General features: G+C 38.9%; 1 protein-coding gene across 4 annotated transcripts in view; it reads left to right on the top strand.

The window, feature by feature from the left end:
* Positions 1-1,719: 1,719 nt before the first annotated feature.
* The window catches only part of LATS1 (large tumor suppressor kinase 1), a 20,240-nt gene continuing 5,366 nt past the window's right edge, over positions 1,720-16,593 (top strand). Inside the window, exons 1-6 of one of the 4 annotated variants that reach the window (XM_010707173.3) lie at positions 1,720-1,893; positions 3,441-3,950; positions 7,768-7,903; positions 8,672-10,197; positions 14,611-15,193; positions 16,200-16,382. In XM_010707173.3, the coding sequence (XP_010705475.1) occupies positions 3,600-3,950; positions 7,768-7,903; positions 8,672-10,197; positions 14,611-15,193; positions 16,200-16,382 (2,779 nt within the window). In that variant the 5' untranslated portion in view covers positions 1,720-1,893; positions 3,441-3,599. Of the gene's footprint in view, positions 1,894-3,440; positions 3,951-7,767; positions 7,919-8,668; positions 10,198-14,610; positions 15,194-16,199; positions 16,383-16,593 lie in introns of all 4 variants that reach the window. The other 3 variants (XM_010707172.3, XM_003204102.4, XM_010707171.3) reach the window with 3 other exon arrangements.

The following is a 16,593-nucleotide window of genomic DNA, read 5'->3' as shown; positions in this document are numbered from 1 at the left end:
GAGCGTCTGTCCGTGGGAAGAGCCGCGTCCCGCTGCGGGAGATAACGGGGCGGGCTGAGAGCGCCGTGTGCCCGTGCACGGCGAGCCGCGCTCATTGCCGCGCTGAGTGCGCCCTTCTGCGCCGGGCTTTCCTCCTCTTCTAGAGGCACTCGGCGCTGGCAGCGCGTCCTTCGGTAGGCGGCTCGGTGGCTGTAAGTGCTGGAAAGAATTGCTGCCTCTCCTTGGTTTGAATCGAGCGCCTGCGAACTTAAGTTGATGGCTCCCAAATTCTTGTGTTGGTTTTCCTAGTGATGAAGTCTTGAGATCACAAATAAATTACTGCACCCAGGGTATGGAAGTGGAATCAAAGACAGCTTACAACACGGTGCTCAATGCTCAGTGGGGGAAGAGGAATTATTAAATGTGTTCAAAGTTATTTAGATATAAAATGTTACAAACTTGCTGGAAAGCCGTGCGTTGCTTTTTTTTCCTCAGAAAAAACATGGTTGTCTGTGAAAAGACAAGTGTTTGTTGTTTTTCTTACAGTTTGACTCATAGTAGAAAATACTATTCAGTTCAAAGTTTCAGGGTGAAATGATTTTTTTTTTAATTTTTGTTCTTTAACTAGTTTAGGGAATTAGGGAGTTTCATTAGTGAAAGTACTACTGACAAACAGGTTTATCACTTAGGTGTAAGGACACACGAGAGCGAGGGGGAATACCTGCTATAGGGAGCCTGCTGTAACAGGGGGTTGCACTAGACAGTGTCCGGAGGTCCCTTCCAACCACTGCAGTTCTGTGATTCTGTAGGCACGTGTCATTTCCCTTGGGTGCAGTCAGCTCTTTCTGGTTAGAGGTGAATGACTCTGGTCGATCTCTTACTGAGCAGTTAAAATGTTCTTGTTTTACAACGTATACAAACGTCTCCGGGAGGAGGTGACCTGAATTTTAAGTTTAGATGTAAAGCAGTGTTAGCTGTAGCCAATGTAATGCTTGCTTTCTCTGATTTTGTAAAACTGGGAGACAGGTTTAATTGGCTTTCTAAGCAATTAAGACTGCTGTCTCACATAGGCATCTAACTTATTACTCAATCCTGCTGTCAAAAGAAACGACCTGCCAAAAAGCGACTGTTATCTGGGTAAGTTGCCCCAGCCTGATTTGCACTGTGCGGCCTTACACGCAGTTGCACAGACCCAGGTGTGCGGTGGCAGGTAAGCAGGATGGCTGCTTCATGCTGGCAGAGCTTTAGCTGGATTACCCTGCCAATGGTGAACTAATAATCGCTCTTAATTTTGGCTGAATTTGCACAAGTAACTGAAATTACTGAGCTCTGTCATTAAATACTGTTGAATAAACTCACCTAGAGGTTTTGCTTTTTTGGAGGAGAGAATTCCTTCAGACGCTGTTAGCATGCGTCCCAGCACTTGTGAATCCAGTTTGTGTTCTGAAGCAAGTCTCTTGGAAGGAAAAGGAACATGCCAAGCAAAAGTATTTTCTAGTAGAATTTCTCCCTTTTCTTTGGGAAAAGCGTTTTTAGCCAAGTGTTTTTCAATGCAGTCTTAAGCATCACGTTTTGAAAATTATCTTGAAACTGGGCCAAATTAAATTATCTTTTAATTGCTCTTATGACATGCTTTCTGCTGAAGGTTTCTTAATACTCTAGACAAAACCTTACTGTTTATTATTAAAACTCACTTAGATGCTTGATAATCTTTTCCTTATTCAGTGAGTACTGAGGAACTGCATGCTACCAGATTGCAGGAAAAAGCTTTAATATCAGTACCAAACTGTCTTCATTTAAAGTTCTGTATCTACCACAGAGCAAGGAAAGTGTGGGTGCAGTTGTAGCACCGAAGATTTAAGCAGTTCCATTCAAGAAAGTACAGTATGAAGATTCCAAGGCGAATGGCATCAGGTGGTTGTCCTTTGTGTTCCTTCTTGCAAGCCTGGTTTGTGTCTTTCTTCTTTAAGCTTTCCAATTTCATTCATGCATAGGTAGTGTGTATATGCCACCTGTATAACGTGTATGGGTGTCAGAAGGTTCTTTTTCCTATTAGCTGCTTGTCACATTCTTCCTCAGTTGTTGAATCACTAATTGGTTTATGGCAGTGCAGATATCGTGGAAGTGAAACCAGGGTAAAGAAAGAGTGGCTTCTATGTGGGCTGTTTGAAAGTCCTTAGATGTGTTTAATTCAGATGTCTGTCGTGAGAAACACCTACACAGTACTTCAAGAGACAAATGATGCTTACAAGCATCTGGATCCTCAAAATCCTTTAGAAAATGGGGAAGGCAAAATTTGAGTGCGTTAATCTATCGGGTGTTGAGCTGTGGTAAAGGAGCAGTGTGAATTAAGCTTTATAATTCTTCTAGTTGCCTCTGAAGACAGTGCTAAAACATGTAATTTTTGTGTCTTGTACTGTCTTTAGTATATGATCTGCCCCTGTGGAGCAGTACGGACTGCAGAAGGTTTATTTCAGGATACTCTGAAGAGGCAGAGGCTCTGTAACCTCTTAGTGTATCACCTTAGTTTCTGTAGCTTTGCCATACTGGTTACAGTACATGCTAATGCACAGCACAGAGGCAGAAATTTTAGTTCACCACAGAGCACAGAGTTCCTTCCCTGATGAGTCAGGCCATTCAAAATGCAGAAATTACTTGTTTTTGGCAGAATTTTCTGTTTTCCTTACCAAATGTCACAGTTACGTTTTCAGTGAATTTAATGCTTGAGTTGTTAAATGATATTGCAGTGAGAAAGTTTTGATTTTCTTTTATCCTCCTGCACCCATCTCTCTTTATATTAAAAAAATATATAACTACTAGCAAAATACAGCTGGATCCAGAAGGCTCAAGCTGAGACTGCGATAGCCTTAGAAAACTGAGACCTTAAACAAGATTAGGTGGAAGACGGTACTAGAAATTGTAAAGTTGCATGTGATGAAATTGGCCATTTTTTTTATATATGCGGCTGGTGGAGAATGGATAAATCACAGTAGATCTATACATACTTTGTGCCTCCACCTGCTCGTGGAGCTTGGTGTCAGGGCTTTTGAACAGCCAGCATGGTGGTCCATGGTGTAGCTGACTGCCTGACAAGTGCAGCAGGCACCTTCAGCTTTCCAGAGTGCTGATGGAGAGAATGTGGGCATGGGAATGAGGGAATGGGAACAGCAGACAAGGAAGGCAGAGAAGCAGCGGTGGGGCTGTGTGGGGGAAGTGCGCTTAGCAGCTATGTCTGCACCTTGGCTTTGAACCTCACCCTGAGTTCCTGTCTGCTCAAACTTGAGGCATCTATGACATTCCTTAAAGGACTGTTAGGAGCCCAGCAAAGTTTCTAGTTTGGGTTATGTAAAGACTCCCTGAAGAATTTGGGTAGCATACCTGTACGAACTCCGAAGGCGTCACTGCTTGTCAATGTTTTACTTGTAATGTGTAATGGGATTTTTGTTTTGTTTTCTTAACAGGATAGCTGCTTTGGATTGTGACACACTTCAACGCTACAGGAACCACAGTTTAGCAGCAAACAGTCGCTGCCTTCACGTGTTCTGAAACTACCAGCCAGCCTTTCTGGAGTTTTGCATTAGCGCGAGTCCTTGGTGAAGGTTGCATATATACATGTTTTCATGAAGAGAACTGAGAAGCCAGAAGGTTACAGACAAATGAGGCCTAAGACTTTTCCTGCCAGTAACTATACTGGCAGCAGCCAGCAGATGCTACAGGAAATACGAGAGAGCCTCAGGAATTTACCAAAACCCTCAGATGCTGCTAAAGCTGATCTCAGCATGGGGAAGATGTCATCTGAAGATCCTCGACAAGGTCGAAATCCCCCCAAATTTGTAACATATCATAAAGTTTTGCAGGAGATAAGAAACTCACTGCTGCCCTTTGCAAATGAAACTACTTCAGCTGTCAAAGGAACATCAGAAGTTAATCGACAAATGCTGCAAGACTTACAAGCTGCTGGCTTTGATGAGGTGAAATATTTTGTATTCAAGTTTTAGTGTTGTGCTAACTATAAACTATCAGTGTTGGTCATGGAATGTTTAGACAGCATATGATAAGCAAAATCTGGTGGAGTTCTAATTAGAACTTAATGAAGGGATGAAGAAGGGAAACAGATTTAGAGAGATTTGGCTATTTTTCATTTTTTCCACCATTTGCACTATGTATGGTAGGGATTGTTTTAATTCTATAAATCAGTTTAGACAGAGAGAACTGGACACTTCAGAAGATGGATTTTGCTTTGATACTCACCAGAATTTTAAATTGTGCACAACTAAAATGCGTTGATAAGGTATGGCCATTCTAAAGTGAAAGGCAGCACCACATATTTCAGGATTAAATTTTAATGATCTTTTCACATCTGTTGTTAGTGGAAAATCAGTGAGGAAAAAATGTTATAGCTTTTTCTTTTTTTTTTCCCTGACAAAAATATTTAACAAGGTATACTATAAAAGCAATTTCAGGTTATCTTCTCTGCAGTTATGTTCTCAAGACAAAAATGTTGCGATCACAGCACTTGAAAATCATGGGTACAAGTCACTATTCTGCTATCATTGATATATAAAAAAAAAAAACCAAGAACATTAGACAATTATGCACTAAATTTACTTCCATTCATTCAGTATGTGAAAGGAGTTTGAAATATGGTTTCTAGGAATATAAAATGACCGTACTTAGAGCTCCTGTGTCTTTACTGGGGATTGCACATCTACGTATTCTCATTCCTTCTCTGTAAATCTGAAAAGCAGATAAAAACACAAACTAGCAAACTACTCTGCCACTCTGGGATGGTACAGTGCTTCCCTTTGAAGGAGCGTGCTGACTGCCCTAGCACCCAGCTCATAAGTTCTGCGATGCTTTGGTATTCACAGGGAGGTTAAGAGGAGCGAATTTCTGTAAAGCTATGAATTGGTATTTCCTCAATAATGTCCCAAAATGAGGTGCTGATTCTGGAAAAAAACGCTTTTTTTTGGCTTCCCAAATGCAAAGACCAAGCTTGATTTTCAGTAAGAATGGAAGGATTTTATAGTGATAAATGATTTTTTAATGATTTGTTCCTTATCTGTGGTTTGCTGCTGGAGTGGTTTTGTTTTCTTAAATGGATTAGCTCTCGTATCCACTGTTACAGAATGAGTTTCCAGTCACTTTCCCAGGCTGTGGAATGGTTTGTGGCTGGATAGTAAACTAGAAAACCATCTCAAGTTGGTATTTCTGTTGGAGCCTCTGTGTCTTGAAACCTTTTGTCTTCTACCCTTTGTTCTTGGATACAACCAAGAATTCACAGGGCACTTGGGATTACGTGGACCTCTTCATCAGAGGCAGAGACAGCGTAAGCAGTTTTTGCCACATGATAACCCACAGCTGTGTTTCCACAATAGTCCATATAGGAGTGGCCTGCAGACACCACCAGGGAGCAGATACAGCTGATAGCATTTTTCAGAGTGAGGGGGTTGAGACAAGAAGGAAATAAGGGGGTATTTTGAGCTGGGTATTCTGGACAGGATTGTAGTTGAGTGCGTTAGCTGCTTATGGTTTGTCCAGATTGGGCTGTTTCTAACTTATATTAGGTATGTTTGTGCCTTAGCAGGTTACATGGACGTTACTTTCTTGATCTCTGGTGCACTGCCAGAGGTTTTCTAATCTGCTATATTTACAGTAGAGGCAAACTTAAGTAGTGGTTACCAACTTCATTTTCTGTTTTACTTAGCTCTTGTCAGAACCTATATTAAGTTTTAGTGGGATTTTATTAGGGTGTTCAAAATGGATTTGAAGTAACAATAAAAGCTTATTTTAAATCAGAGCAAGGTCTTTGCTGTATTGCAGGCTCAGTAGTCACTTGAGGTTTGGAAACATGGTGAGTTTATTCCCACCTTTTTCATTCTGCATGTATTGATTGTATCACAGTAGTTTTGGTCATTTCCTTCAGTCACCTTCTTTAATAGTAGGTAGCATTCAGGGTTAAAGCTGAAATTGTGTGTGTGTGTGTGTATATAAGTAGTAATAAAATGAGAGTAGTAGAAAATATAGTACACTATACTATAGAATTTTGGAAAAAGAACAAAATAGAAGAATGTAATTCATTCTACTCATTTAAAAAAAGGAAAAAAAAGACATCCTAAATTGTTTACAGGAAATCTGTCTTATTGAGATTGAAGTTCAGTTCGAATGTGTTGTATGTAAGGGAATACTTTCCAAGATGTCTAATACTTCATCTGACATAAGTGACCATAAAGTATTCTTCGTTAGGAGAGACCCTTTGGCTGGCTCTTCCTCATGTTCTCTGATTAGTGGACATGGAATTTAAATTTAATCTAAAATATTGCTCATTCTGTACTTTAAGTTTATATTTAACTTTATAGCTTGATGATGTGAACTTGTTATTTTATGTCTGCGTATTGTAGACTAATTTTGCTGAAAAGCTGGTGAATCTGTTTTTGAAACTAAGAGGATTAGAGTAGTTAGGTATAAATGAATGATGAGCCCTGTAAAAAGCATTTTCACATTGGAAATGTAATACTAAAGACAGTCTAACCTTCTGTTTGCACAATGATCCAGTAGCATACTGATGCTGAAAATGTACTTCTTTGCAACAAGTCAGTCCTGCCTATAATAGTTGAAATGTTGCAGGTGTAACTGTCTCATGAAAAAGTGATGAGATCAAATGCTGTAACTTTTTGATCCAGCAATGTCACCTGCTCTGTAAACATCAAGGCTATCTTGTTTTCTATATGTATGTATGTATATTCATTTTATTATTATTTCTGAAGGCTGTGCATATTTCATACATTTACAATGTAAAAAACATACAGATGTAGTGAAAGTATAAATGTGAGTCTGAATTAGAAATTGATACTGACCTCTTCCCTTCTGAGCCCTCTTGGACTTCCCATTGATTTTGCTGGTAGATGAATCATAGAATGACTTGGGTTGGGAGGGACCGTAAAGATCATCCAGTTCCAGCCCTCCTGCCATATACTGCTGCAACTTGGTGACTTGTTCAAAAATAATGTGAACTGAAATGATAGCTTTGATATGACAAAGTATGGCCATAACAGATCACTGGAAGGCAGTGTGGTTAATTAAAGGGAGTCACTCTGTATATATATTTTTTTCAAATTCTGAGTCAACTGCACAATACCATTCAATAAAAATGGGAGAGGAGTGCCTGACTTTTTTCATCACCTCTGTTTCTTGACTTCAATCACATTCAAGTCCAGAGAAACACCACTGATCCATAACGCATTTTTCATTGACAAACCTGGGATTGGTCATCTGATCAAGGCTTCTCTTTGGATCTCTAAGAACACAGCAAATCCCCACCACAAAAATAACAGAATTTCTGCCAATGTTGTTGTGTTTACTAGTAAAAAATACTTGAGGAGAAGTTAACGGATATTTGTTGACATTCCAGGTTGAAGAAAAATGAGCAAATGCAATAGTACTGAATGTCACATTTGGATATCTTTTATAGAATAAGTTAAGTTAGATGGGACCTCTATCTGTTATCTGAGTAATGCATATAACTAATAAATACCCAGAATAGACAAACTGTAAGAATAGTGTGGTGATACATTCAATATCAAAATATAGTTGTTTTTTTGGAAGATCCAGACTATTAACTTTTTGGAGGATATTTTTGGAAAAAACCTTGTTAGATTATTTTTAAGTTGATTGAGAGAAATCATTATGTATTTTGGCAAAATCACTGGAGGATATTTGGCTAAATTCTCATGATTTTTATTATTCTTGCTATTTTTAGTAACTTTTTGTATTTAATTTTCCCTTTAGGATATGGTTATACAAGCCCTTAGACAAACTAACAACCGTAGTATAGAAGCAGCCATCGAATTTATTAGTAAAATGAGCTACCAGGATCCTCGTCGGGAACAGATGGTTGCAGCTGCAGCAAGACCTGTAAACGCAGGTATGAAACCACCAGGTAGGTATATTCATGGCACTTCAACTCATTGACTGTGGTCTTACTGTGAAAAATACAAAAGAGCACACTCTTTCATGTGCTCAGAGTAGAAGAGTAGAGGTGCTGAGATACAGAGTTTTGCTTTGAAGATTATTTGTGAAGTATATAATAGGATTTGTTTGAAACATGATTATCTTTGATGTGAATTTAAGACTTTTTTTTAATATCTGCTTGTTTTTAGCATTTTGCCTAAGTATTAGAATCACAGAATCATAGAATCACCAAGGTTGGAAAAGACCTCCAAGATCATGCAGTCCACCCATCACCAATATTTCCCACTAAACCACGTCCCTCAGGACAACACCTAAACAACATCCTTGTATTATATTCAAGGAATGATACTCAGATCTCAGTCATTTTTGCCCCTAGTTGTTGTGATGCTTGTATTTTTTCTCAGTCATGTACCATTTAGAAATCAGTGCCGTTTAGAAGTCAGTGAACTTTGACTTAAAGTTGAATACTCAACAGTTGTCTCTTTAAAGTTGTTTTAAATCCACAATATAGATGTGAGGAAAAAATGATAGTCAAGAGTAGCAATATAAGCATTTATTTTCATTTAGCCTCTGAAGCAGAACTAGCTGGTGCTTGTATGAAGCAGCTAGCTAAATGCTACCATTGAGCTGTAATTTTCATTATTACTTGCAAAGTTATCATAGTTAGCATGTTCTTTTACTGAAATGATAGAAATGCTCTGTTATCTTTCTGTAAAAGCAGGGACTGTACAGCAGTCGATTAACCGCAAGCAGAGCTGGAAGGGTTCTAAGGAATCGTTGGTTCCTCAGAGACACGGTCCTTCCCTGGCGGATGGAGTAGTTTATCGCTCAGAAAGTCCCAGCTCTCAGCCTGATGTAGGAAGGCCGCTCTCTGGATCTGGCATTGCAGCATTTGCTCAAGCTCACCCTGGCAATGGACAAAGAGTGAATCCCCCACCGCTCCCCCAGATAAGGAGCGTCACGCCACCTCCTCCACCTCCTCGAGGGCAGACACCCCCTCCCAGAGGAACCACACCACCGCCGCCTTCCTGGGAACCAAACGCTCAGACAAAGCGTTACTCTGGGAACATGGAATATGTGATCACCCGTATTTCTCCAGTGCCACCAGGTGCATGGCAGGACGGTTATCCACCTCCACCGATGAATCCGCCACCCATGAATTCTTCCACTCAGGGTCAGAGAGGCATGAGTGCTGTCCCCATTGGAAGGCAACCAATAATCATGCAGAGTTCTGCCAACAGCAAGTTTAGCTTTCCTTCAGGAAGGGCTGGAATGCAAAATGGTAATTGTCAGGCAGAGTTCATAGTTCACCAGAATGTTGTGTCTGGGAACTCGGTGAGTCGCCAGCCACCTCCATACCCAATGAACTCAACTAATAGGCAGAGTCCTACAGCACTACAAATGCAGGCAGGGGGATCTGCTCCCCCTTCAGCATACACCAATGGGAATCTTCCTCCAACAATGTTGGTGCCAAATAGAAATAGTCACAACATGGAACTTTATAATACAAACGTAGCTGGAATCCCTGCATCCTGGTCACAGCCCCCACCTGTGCAGCCGCAGTCATCACCCGGCAATGGGCATGAAATCCCTGCATGGCAGCCCAACCTTCCAGCACGGTCAAATTCTTTCAACAACCATCATGGAAATAGACAGAGTCACGCTAGCGGCTCTCAGCCTTCAGCCACTACAGTAACGGCTATAACACCAGCTCCTATTCAGCAGCCAGTGAAAAGTATGCGTGTGTTAAAGCCAGAGCTGCAGACTGCCTTAGCACCAACTCACCCTTCCTGGATGCCGCAACCAGTACAAACCATTCAGCCCATTCCCTTCTCCGAGGGTCCATCTACAAACATGGCGGTTATGCCACCTGTTGCAGAGGCTCCAAATTACCAGGGTCCACCCCCACCTTACCCCAAACACTTGTTACACCAGAGTCCATCTGTCCATCCTTATGAGACTGGACCAAAGCTTAGCAAAGAGGAACCACCCATTTCATCTAAGGAGGAAGAGAACGAAAAGAATTATGAATGTGTTGATTCAGCAGACAAAGAAAAGAAACAGATTACAACATCTCCCGTTCCTGTTAGAAAAAACAAGAAAGATGAAGAACGGCGAGAGTCTCGTATTCAAAGCTATTCCCCTCAGGCTTTTAAGTTCTTCATGGAGCAGCATGTGGAGAATATACTCAAGTCACATCAGCAACGTTTACATCGGAAGAAACAACTGGAGAATGAAATGATGCGGGTAAACTCTTTCTCCTAAATCTTTGACTAGAATTGCCTTAATGGTAGGACAAATTGTACAGGTACATAGAACATTGTAGTACAGCATGGTGTTGAGGGCTGTTCTTACTTTTTTGTATTTCAGATGTGGCAGTTTCCTCATTACTTTGCTTATGTTCTTCATTGTCTTCTTAGAAATTCTTCTTTGTGAACTAAGGTTTCAGTGTGTCTAAACACAGCTCGTATGGCTTATAATTGGTAAGGCAGAAGAAGCAGGATTTCTGTATGAACTGAGATTTAACTACTTGGCTTATAGTTTATTTTCAGGATTCTATTTAATCCTGATTCTTCTTTTGAGTGAGCTCTGTGCAGTGTTTTAATAGTATGTGTAGGTGTGTATAAGGAAACACTGCAGGGACGAGTTGGTACACCTTTTATGTAGTCACCTGAACAATATCTTTTGCAGTTTGTTCCCACTAGTAAGAGGGTTTTTGAAGTTCATACCTTTAAAAAAAAAAAAAAAAGTGTTTAATTGTATATTTCTAAAATGAGAGTGATGTGGTACTTTTTGGCAAAGTATTTTATAATCCAGACTCTAAAGGTGTCTGTTCAAACAATCAAACAAGGTGTAACTGAATGGGATGATAACAAACACCTGCAAGAATATATAGAAGCAATTTCTTTGCACATACGTGAAGTCAGTGGTCTGTTCCTGAGATTTCATGTTCTGTGAAACAATCTAAAAGGTTAAAAAAGCAAGTGATGTATGTATGTGTAATTTCAAAAGTGAAAATCATGAGATTATTAAGACTTGCAGAAATGAAGATTTGAGATGCATTTTATATATTCTTAGCAGCTGTAGTTGAAAATTGGACATAATTGTGATGTGCCTTTTAAAAATGCACTTGGCTAATGCCACTTCCTTGAAACGCTATTTTTTAGATCCATGTTTTTTATTCTTTGAAAATTCCTACTGTAAGCTATAGTGTTTTATGTTTGGTTAATCATAAAATATGTAAATGTTAGCAAGATTTCCTGAAATTCTTTCTAGATCTTTATTCTTAGTTTTCTCTCTTTCCTTTTCACTTTCACTAACAGCTGATTTAAACTGTTAAGGTGTGGGAAGCTTTCCTGAACTCTGTAGCCTCCATCCCTGTGTAGGCAAGTAAGATTTTTGGAGCAACAGTATTTTTTTATTAAAGAGTAGCATGATCCCTTTTTAGAGGTCTTTGCATGCAATCCCGCATCAAAATTAAGCATGAATTTTATTTTGACTATTTTTTAGTACTGAAAAGTAAGATTATAACTCATGTTGATTTGCAAACTTCACTTTCCCTTCTTCCTGTGTTGTTCCATAGTACCAGAATCATGTCTTACTTAAGCAAAGACACTGACTGTAAGCTTTCTTGAATGTTTTCTTTGTACATTTAAAACACTTAAGTGAATGTCTTTTTTTTATATGAAATACTTTTTATAATATTTATGCTAGATTGAAAGCTGGGATGTTTAATTGCAGACTGAAGCAGGGGAAATGCAGTATTACACTGCAGCAAGCCTCTTCTCTTTCATCAGGTTGTAGGACAGAATTCCCACAGTAGTGTAGTATATTTGAGGTCTTCATGATAAGAAGTAAGGGTAACTAGTTCACTGCACACTGTTAGGAAGTTTAAGAGGATTAAACAGGTATCGATCCCCCTCTCTTCTCCTCCTTGGTAGGAATTTTGAAAATCAGAAAAGAACACAGAACGTATCCCAGCAGAAATATCTGCCTTCGGCAGATGCTGTATTTCTAGGATAGGTGATGTATTTGTATTCTGTCGGGTCTTCTGGGGAACTAAGAGGAGGTCTGTCAGAAATATTTAATTTGAATGTGTGAATTTACTTCCTTTGCACTCGTGCCCAAGTATTATGCTAGATATGTCTGTCACAAATAGAAATTTAAGTAGTCATGATCTAAGGAACAGATGAGAAGAAAGTAAAATGAGAGTAAATTGTGTGATAGTAGATAGCAATTCAGGAAACTTGTGCCTGATGCTGAATAGAAGTTACAAGAGATGTGAGTATGTACATGCTTATGCACCTGACAAAAATAGTAAATTTTTGATAAATTCCATAGCTGAGAAGTCTTGTAACAAATTACTGCAGTATGGGGAGAGATCAGTTTGTGACAAACGTTTATTTTAATGAATGGCATAGGAAAAAGTGAAGGCTGCATTTGAGTGAATAGATGCCAAATTAGGCTACATAATTTGGATTTTACAACAAAATTGTTAGAATGCAACAACAAGAAAGTGACAGGAATTTTGGAGACTGTATTTTGTATGTCTTGCAGTGATTAACTCCCTCCTAGTGTTTTGTTACCTCCTGGACCATTTTCTTTGCTAATTATCTAACAGGTGGGATTCTATTTGTGTGCAATTGGCGCTGTCCTGAAGGAGACTTAATGGTGCAGGGGGCACTTGAGAGATGCTCTGTTGTCTGAAGTTTAAAAAATGTCGTCTTGATCTTTTGAGTTCTTCAGAAATGCCTTCTTCTGCACTGAACTGTACCTTAAGCACGTTCATCCACAGAAAACTTAAGATGCTTTCCACTGTATCTCTCTTTTCAAGGGCACTGCCTTGGTATTCCTACAGTAACATGGAGGTCAGTTGCACACATTGGCTGTACTTGAGGTAGCAAGTTGAATGTATTTCCCAAAGCTAGCTCTATCTAACTGCTGCTTTTCTGACATAGATGAAAAATTTTGTCTCAGATTTGAGACAGCTTTCTCTATTTAAATCTTACTGCTATTCATTGTAAATTTTTTATAGTCTTTTTTTTTTTCATGCTTGTAAGAAAATCTGTGATTCTAACAGTGTGGGGTTTTTTTGTTTTGTTTTTTTTTTTTGTGATTGATATATGGTATACTGAAGGCATTTGTAAGATACGAGTGATATCTAATTGGTCTTCCAATCACTCCTTTTTTTTCTCAATCACATATTATGTTTTGTCACAAGTTAAATTTTAAGTTGGGCGAAGCGTAGGAGTCATCTGTTAACAGACAGTATATACACGCCTCAACTGGTGATTATCTAATCCTGGTGATGGTCTTGGGGTAGTATTATGCAGATAGTATCTTAAGCATTGTAGTGTTAGGGGATAGACGTTGCAACATCTGGTATCAAGCATCAGTAAAATAATGTGACACTAAGAAATTGGAAACTTGTGCTGAGCAACTGTTGTTATGTTTACAGGATTTCAGTTTATGCCGTGTTCCATTTTGTGGTTGGAGTGTCCAGGAAAAAAAAAAAGTTATTCTGTAGGTTGCACTGGCAAATCAGTGCTGTTGGCTGGCAGTTTCAAGCCAGATGGACAGAAAAACAATTGAAACGCTATATAAAAGGAACATTAAAATGTTGAAAATGTTTACAGAAAACAAAAGAAGGAATGAACATAAAGTCCTGTAGTGGTAACATCACAAAGAAAATAACAATTCTGAAGAAAAAGTTTTCTTCAGAATGAATGAAGAGATACCTGATTCCAGGGCCTGAAATTCTCCTTGATAGATGCTATTGGAATGCTTAAAAGGAATTGAAGCCAGAAAAACACACCAGTAGGAGGAACCAGGGTTGGAATATGATGAGAATGCTTAGCATGGTTATAGAAGATAAAAGCATAGAAACTCTAGGCTGTGAGTTTCACGTGGCTTGTGAGAATTTCAGCTGTCAGAGTGCTAGTGGTATTGACCAAACGCCAGGTATGTTCATTCAAGATAGCGATACTTGCTGAGAAATGATAGTGGGTGGAGGAGTGAGCCACTTCCAAGAAACTGCTCCATCCAGCTTAGTGGTACACAGAGAGCAGCAGAGAGAACGTGACCGAGGCCCTGTTAGGGAGAGGTGGAACTTGTGGTAGGAGGGAAGACTGGGCCTGGGCTTGTGGTGGAGGTGTGCCCTGGGGTTGGGCGGACAATAGGAAAAGGTGCCAAGGTTTAAAGTTCTGCCTGGTGTAGATAGACATGAGCGTGGGAGCGTTGTAGCCCCTCCTGTAACTGAGATTACACTGATGTGGCCAGGACGATTAGTAACACTGCTTCAGCTAGGGTAGAGTGTAGAAGCCTTTCCCACTGCAGCTCCTCTGCATGTCTTGGCTGGTTTTTGCTCTGCATGAAGCATCAGGAAGACAGTTAATGCACATTGTTATTCTGATTAATAAAAAACAGGGCAGGTAATACTTAACAGTATTCTGTAAAACATTTCACAAAGGAAATAACCATTCCTATTTTTTAGAAAGAGGAGCTTAGCAACAAAGACATGAAGTAAGATTAAAAGGATCTTGTTAGTCTCACATATATAAGTATTTTATTTATTTTGCTTAAGATTTGTAATGATAAGAAGATCACCTAGAACTAAGAGTACTATTCACTCTTCAAATGTAATTCTCTTTTGCTGCACAGGTTGGATTGTCACCAGAAGCCCGAGATCAAATGAGGAAAATGTTGTGCCAGAAAGAGTCTAATTACATTCGGCTGAGAAGAGCTAAAATGGACAAGTCCATGTTTGTAAAAATTAAAACCCTGGGAGTTGGTGCATTTGGAGAAGTTTGCCTAGCAAGAAAAGTGGATACTAAGGCTTTATATGCAACAAAAACTCTGAGAAAAAAAGATGTGTTGCTTAGAAATCAAGTTGCTCATGTTAAAGCTGAGCGGGATATCCTTGCGGAAGCTGATAACGAATGGGTGGTTCGTCTGTACTATTCATTCCAAGATAAGGACAATTTGTACTTTGTAATGGACTACATTCCTGGAGGTGATATGATGAGTCTCCTAATTAGAATGGGTGTCTTTCCAGAAAATCTGGCACGGTTCTACACAGCAGAACTGACCTGTGCAGTTGAAAGCGTTCATAAAATGGGCTTCATCCACAGAGATATTAAACCTGATAATATTTTGATAGACCGTGATGGTCATATTAAATTGACTGACTTCGGACTCTGTACAGGTTTTCGATGGACCCATGATTCAAAATACTACCAGAGTGGTAAGAGAAATATAAAACTTTTTTGTTGTTGATGTTGGCATGTTATTCTTTTGAAGAAAATAAATAATGAGTCAAAAGATGACTGCAACGTTGCCTTCATGAACATTAAAGCATCTAGCAGTGTTTCTGCATTCGAATTACAGAAAACAACATTTAGGGAGCATTTCTGAGTGTAGGTAGGCATTAATTGCTTAAGAGGGAAGAAATAAACTATGATACTGAAGGTTTGTCCCATTAGTATCTTCTGTATCTTGGAGAGAAAAGATGTAGCGGCATAATTACGTAGTTAACAACTCTAACTCTATTCTGAAGGTAGAATTGATGTTTTAGATTGATCGTTCTTGAAAATCTTTCCCCAAGCATCCTTGTAACTGTTGATTTCTTTTAAAACTCTAAATGATGACTTAAAATGGTGGTTTAAAAAAAGCCAGAGGGAAAAAAAAATTCCATTAGTGATAAAATATAGATTTATATACTAATCTAAAATTAACTTTTTAATTCTTAGAGGCTTGTTTTTATTTTAGAAAAGAATTTTTGAATTACTGTTAGACCAGGCTTCTTCTGAGTATCTCAAGAGAAAGCAAAAGTGTTTGCGTTATTCCAGATAAGAGATTGAAACTGATTACTTGGAAGGCATAAATAAAACCTCATCGATTTTTATCTTTTGGTAATTAGCATCAATTGATGCTTTAAATGTTGTTTTTCTCTCTTTGTGTATATTGTTCTTGCTCTTATACAGTGTATAGTCAGTGTGGTTATGTTAAGAAAAAACTTGAGAAGAATCAAATTTTCTCATAATTACTCTAAAAATTAACTTCTCAGATGTCGTTTGTATCATAAGCAAAAAGTCAAAATCCTGATGTTTTAAGACTTTTCAGTTATTTTTCTTGAGTTGTGAAATAGAAACTATTTTGTAATAAAAATATAATAAATAAAGAGAATTTAATTCTAGTTAAGCTCTGAAATAGCCTTTCTCAGTTTTGGCATTTTTCTCATGCAATTGCAGGTGATCATGCCCGTCAGGACAGCATGGATTTCAGCAATGAATGGGGTGACCCAGCGAACTGCAGATGCGGAGATCGGCTGAAGCCACTCGAACGTAGGGCTGCACGTCAGCACCAGCGCTGTCTGGCCCATTCCCTTGTTGGCACGCCTAATTATATTGCACCAGAAGTATTGCTACGAACAGGTAATGCATTTATTTTTATTTTTTTATTGTAATCTTGCTGCAACTTAACTGGCATTCCAGTAGCAGTTTCGCCTTTCTTACACAACTGCTTTTCCCAAGTATATATCTTGATAAAAACAGCTATTAATATAGAAATCTTAAATGTATTGAATAGAATTACCTTGCGAACTTGCAGGATTAAATATATACTGAGGCTTTTTTTTTTTTTTTT

This window comes from Meleagris gallopavo, chromosome 2, assembly GCF_000146605.3.
Source record: "Meleagris gallopavo isolate NT-WF06-2002-E0010 breed Aviagen turkey brand Nicholas breeding stock chromosome 2, Turkey_5.1, whole genome shotgun sequence".
Classification (NCBI taxonomy): Eukaryota; Metazoa; Chordata; class Aves; order Galliformes; family Phasianidae; genus Meleagris; species Meleagris gallopavo.
The sequence above is the reverse complement of the archived record's forward strand: the minus strand, read 5'-3'. Positions and strand labels throughout refer to the sequence as shown.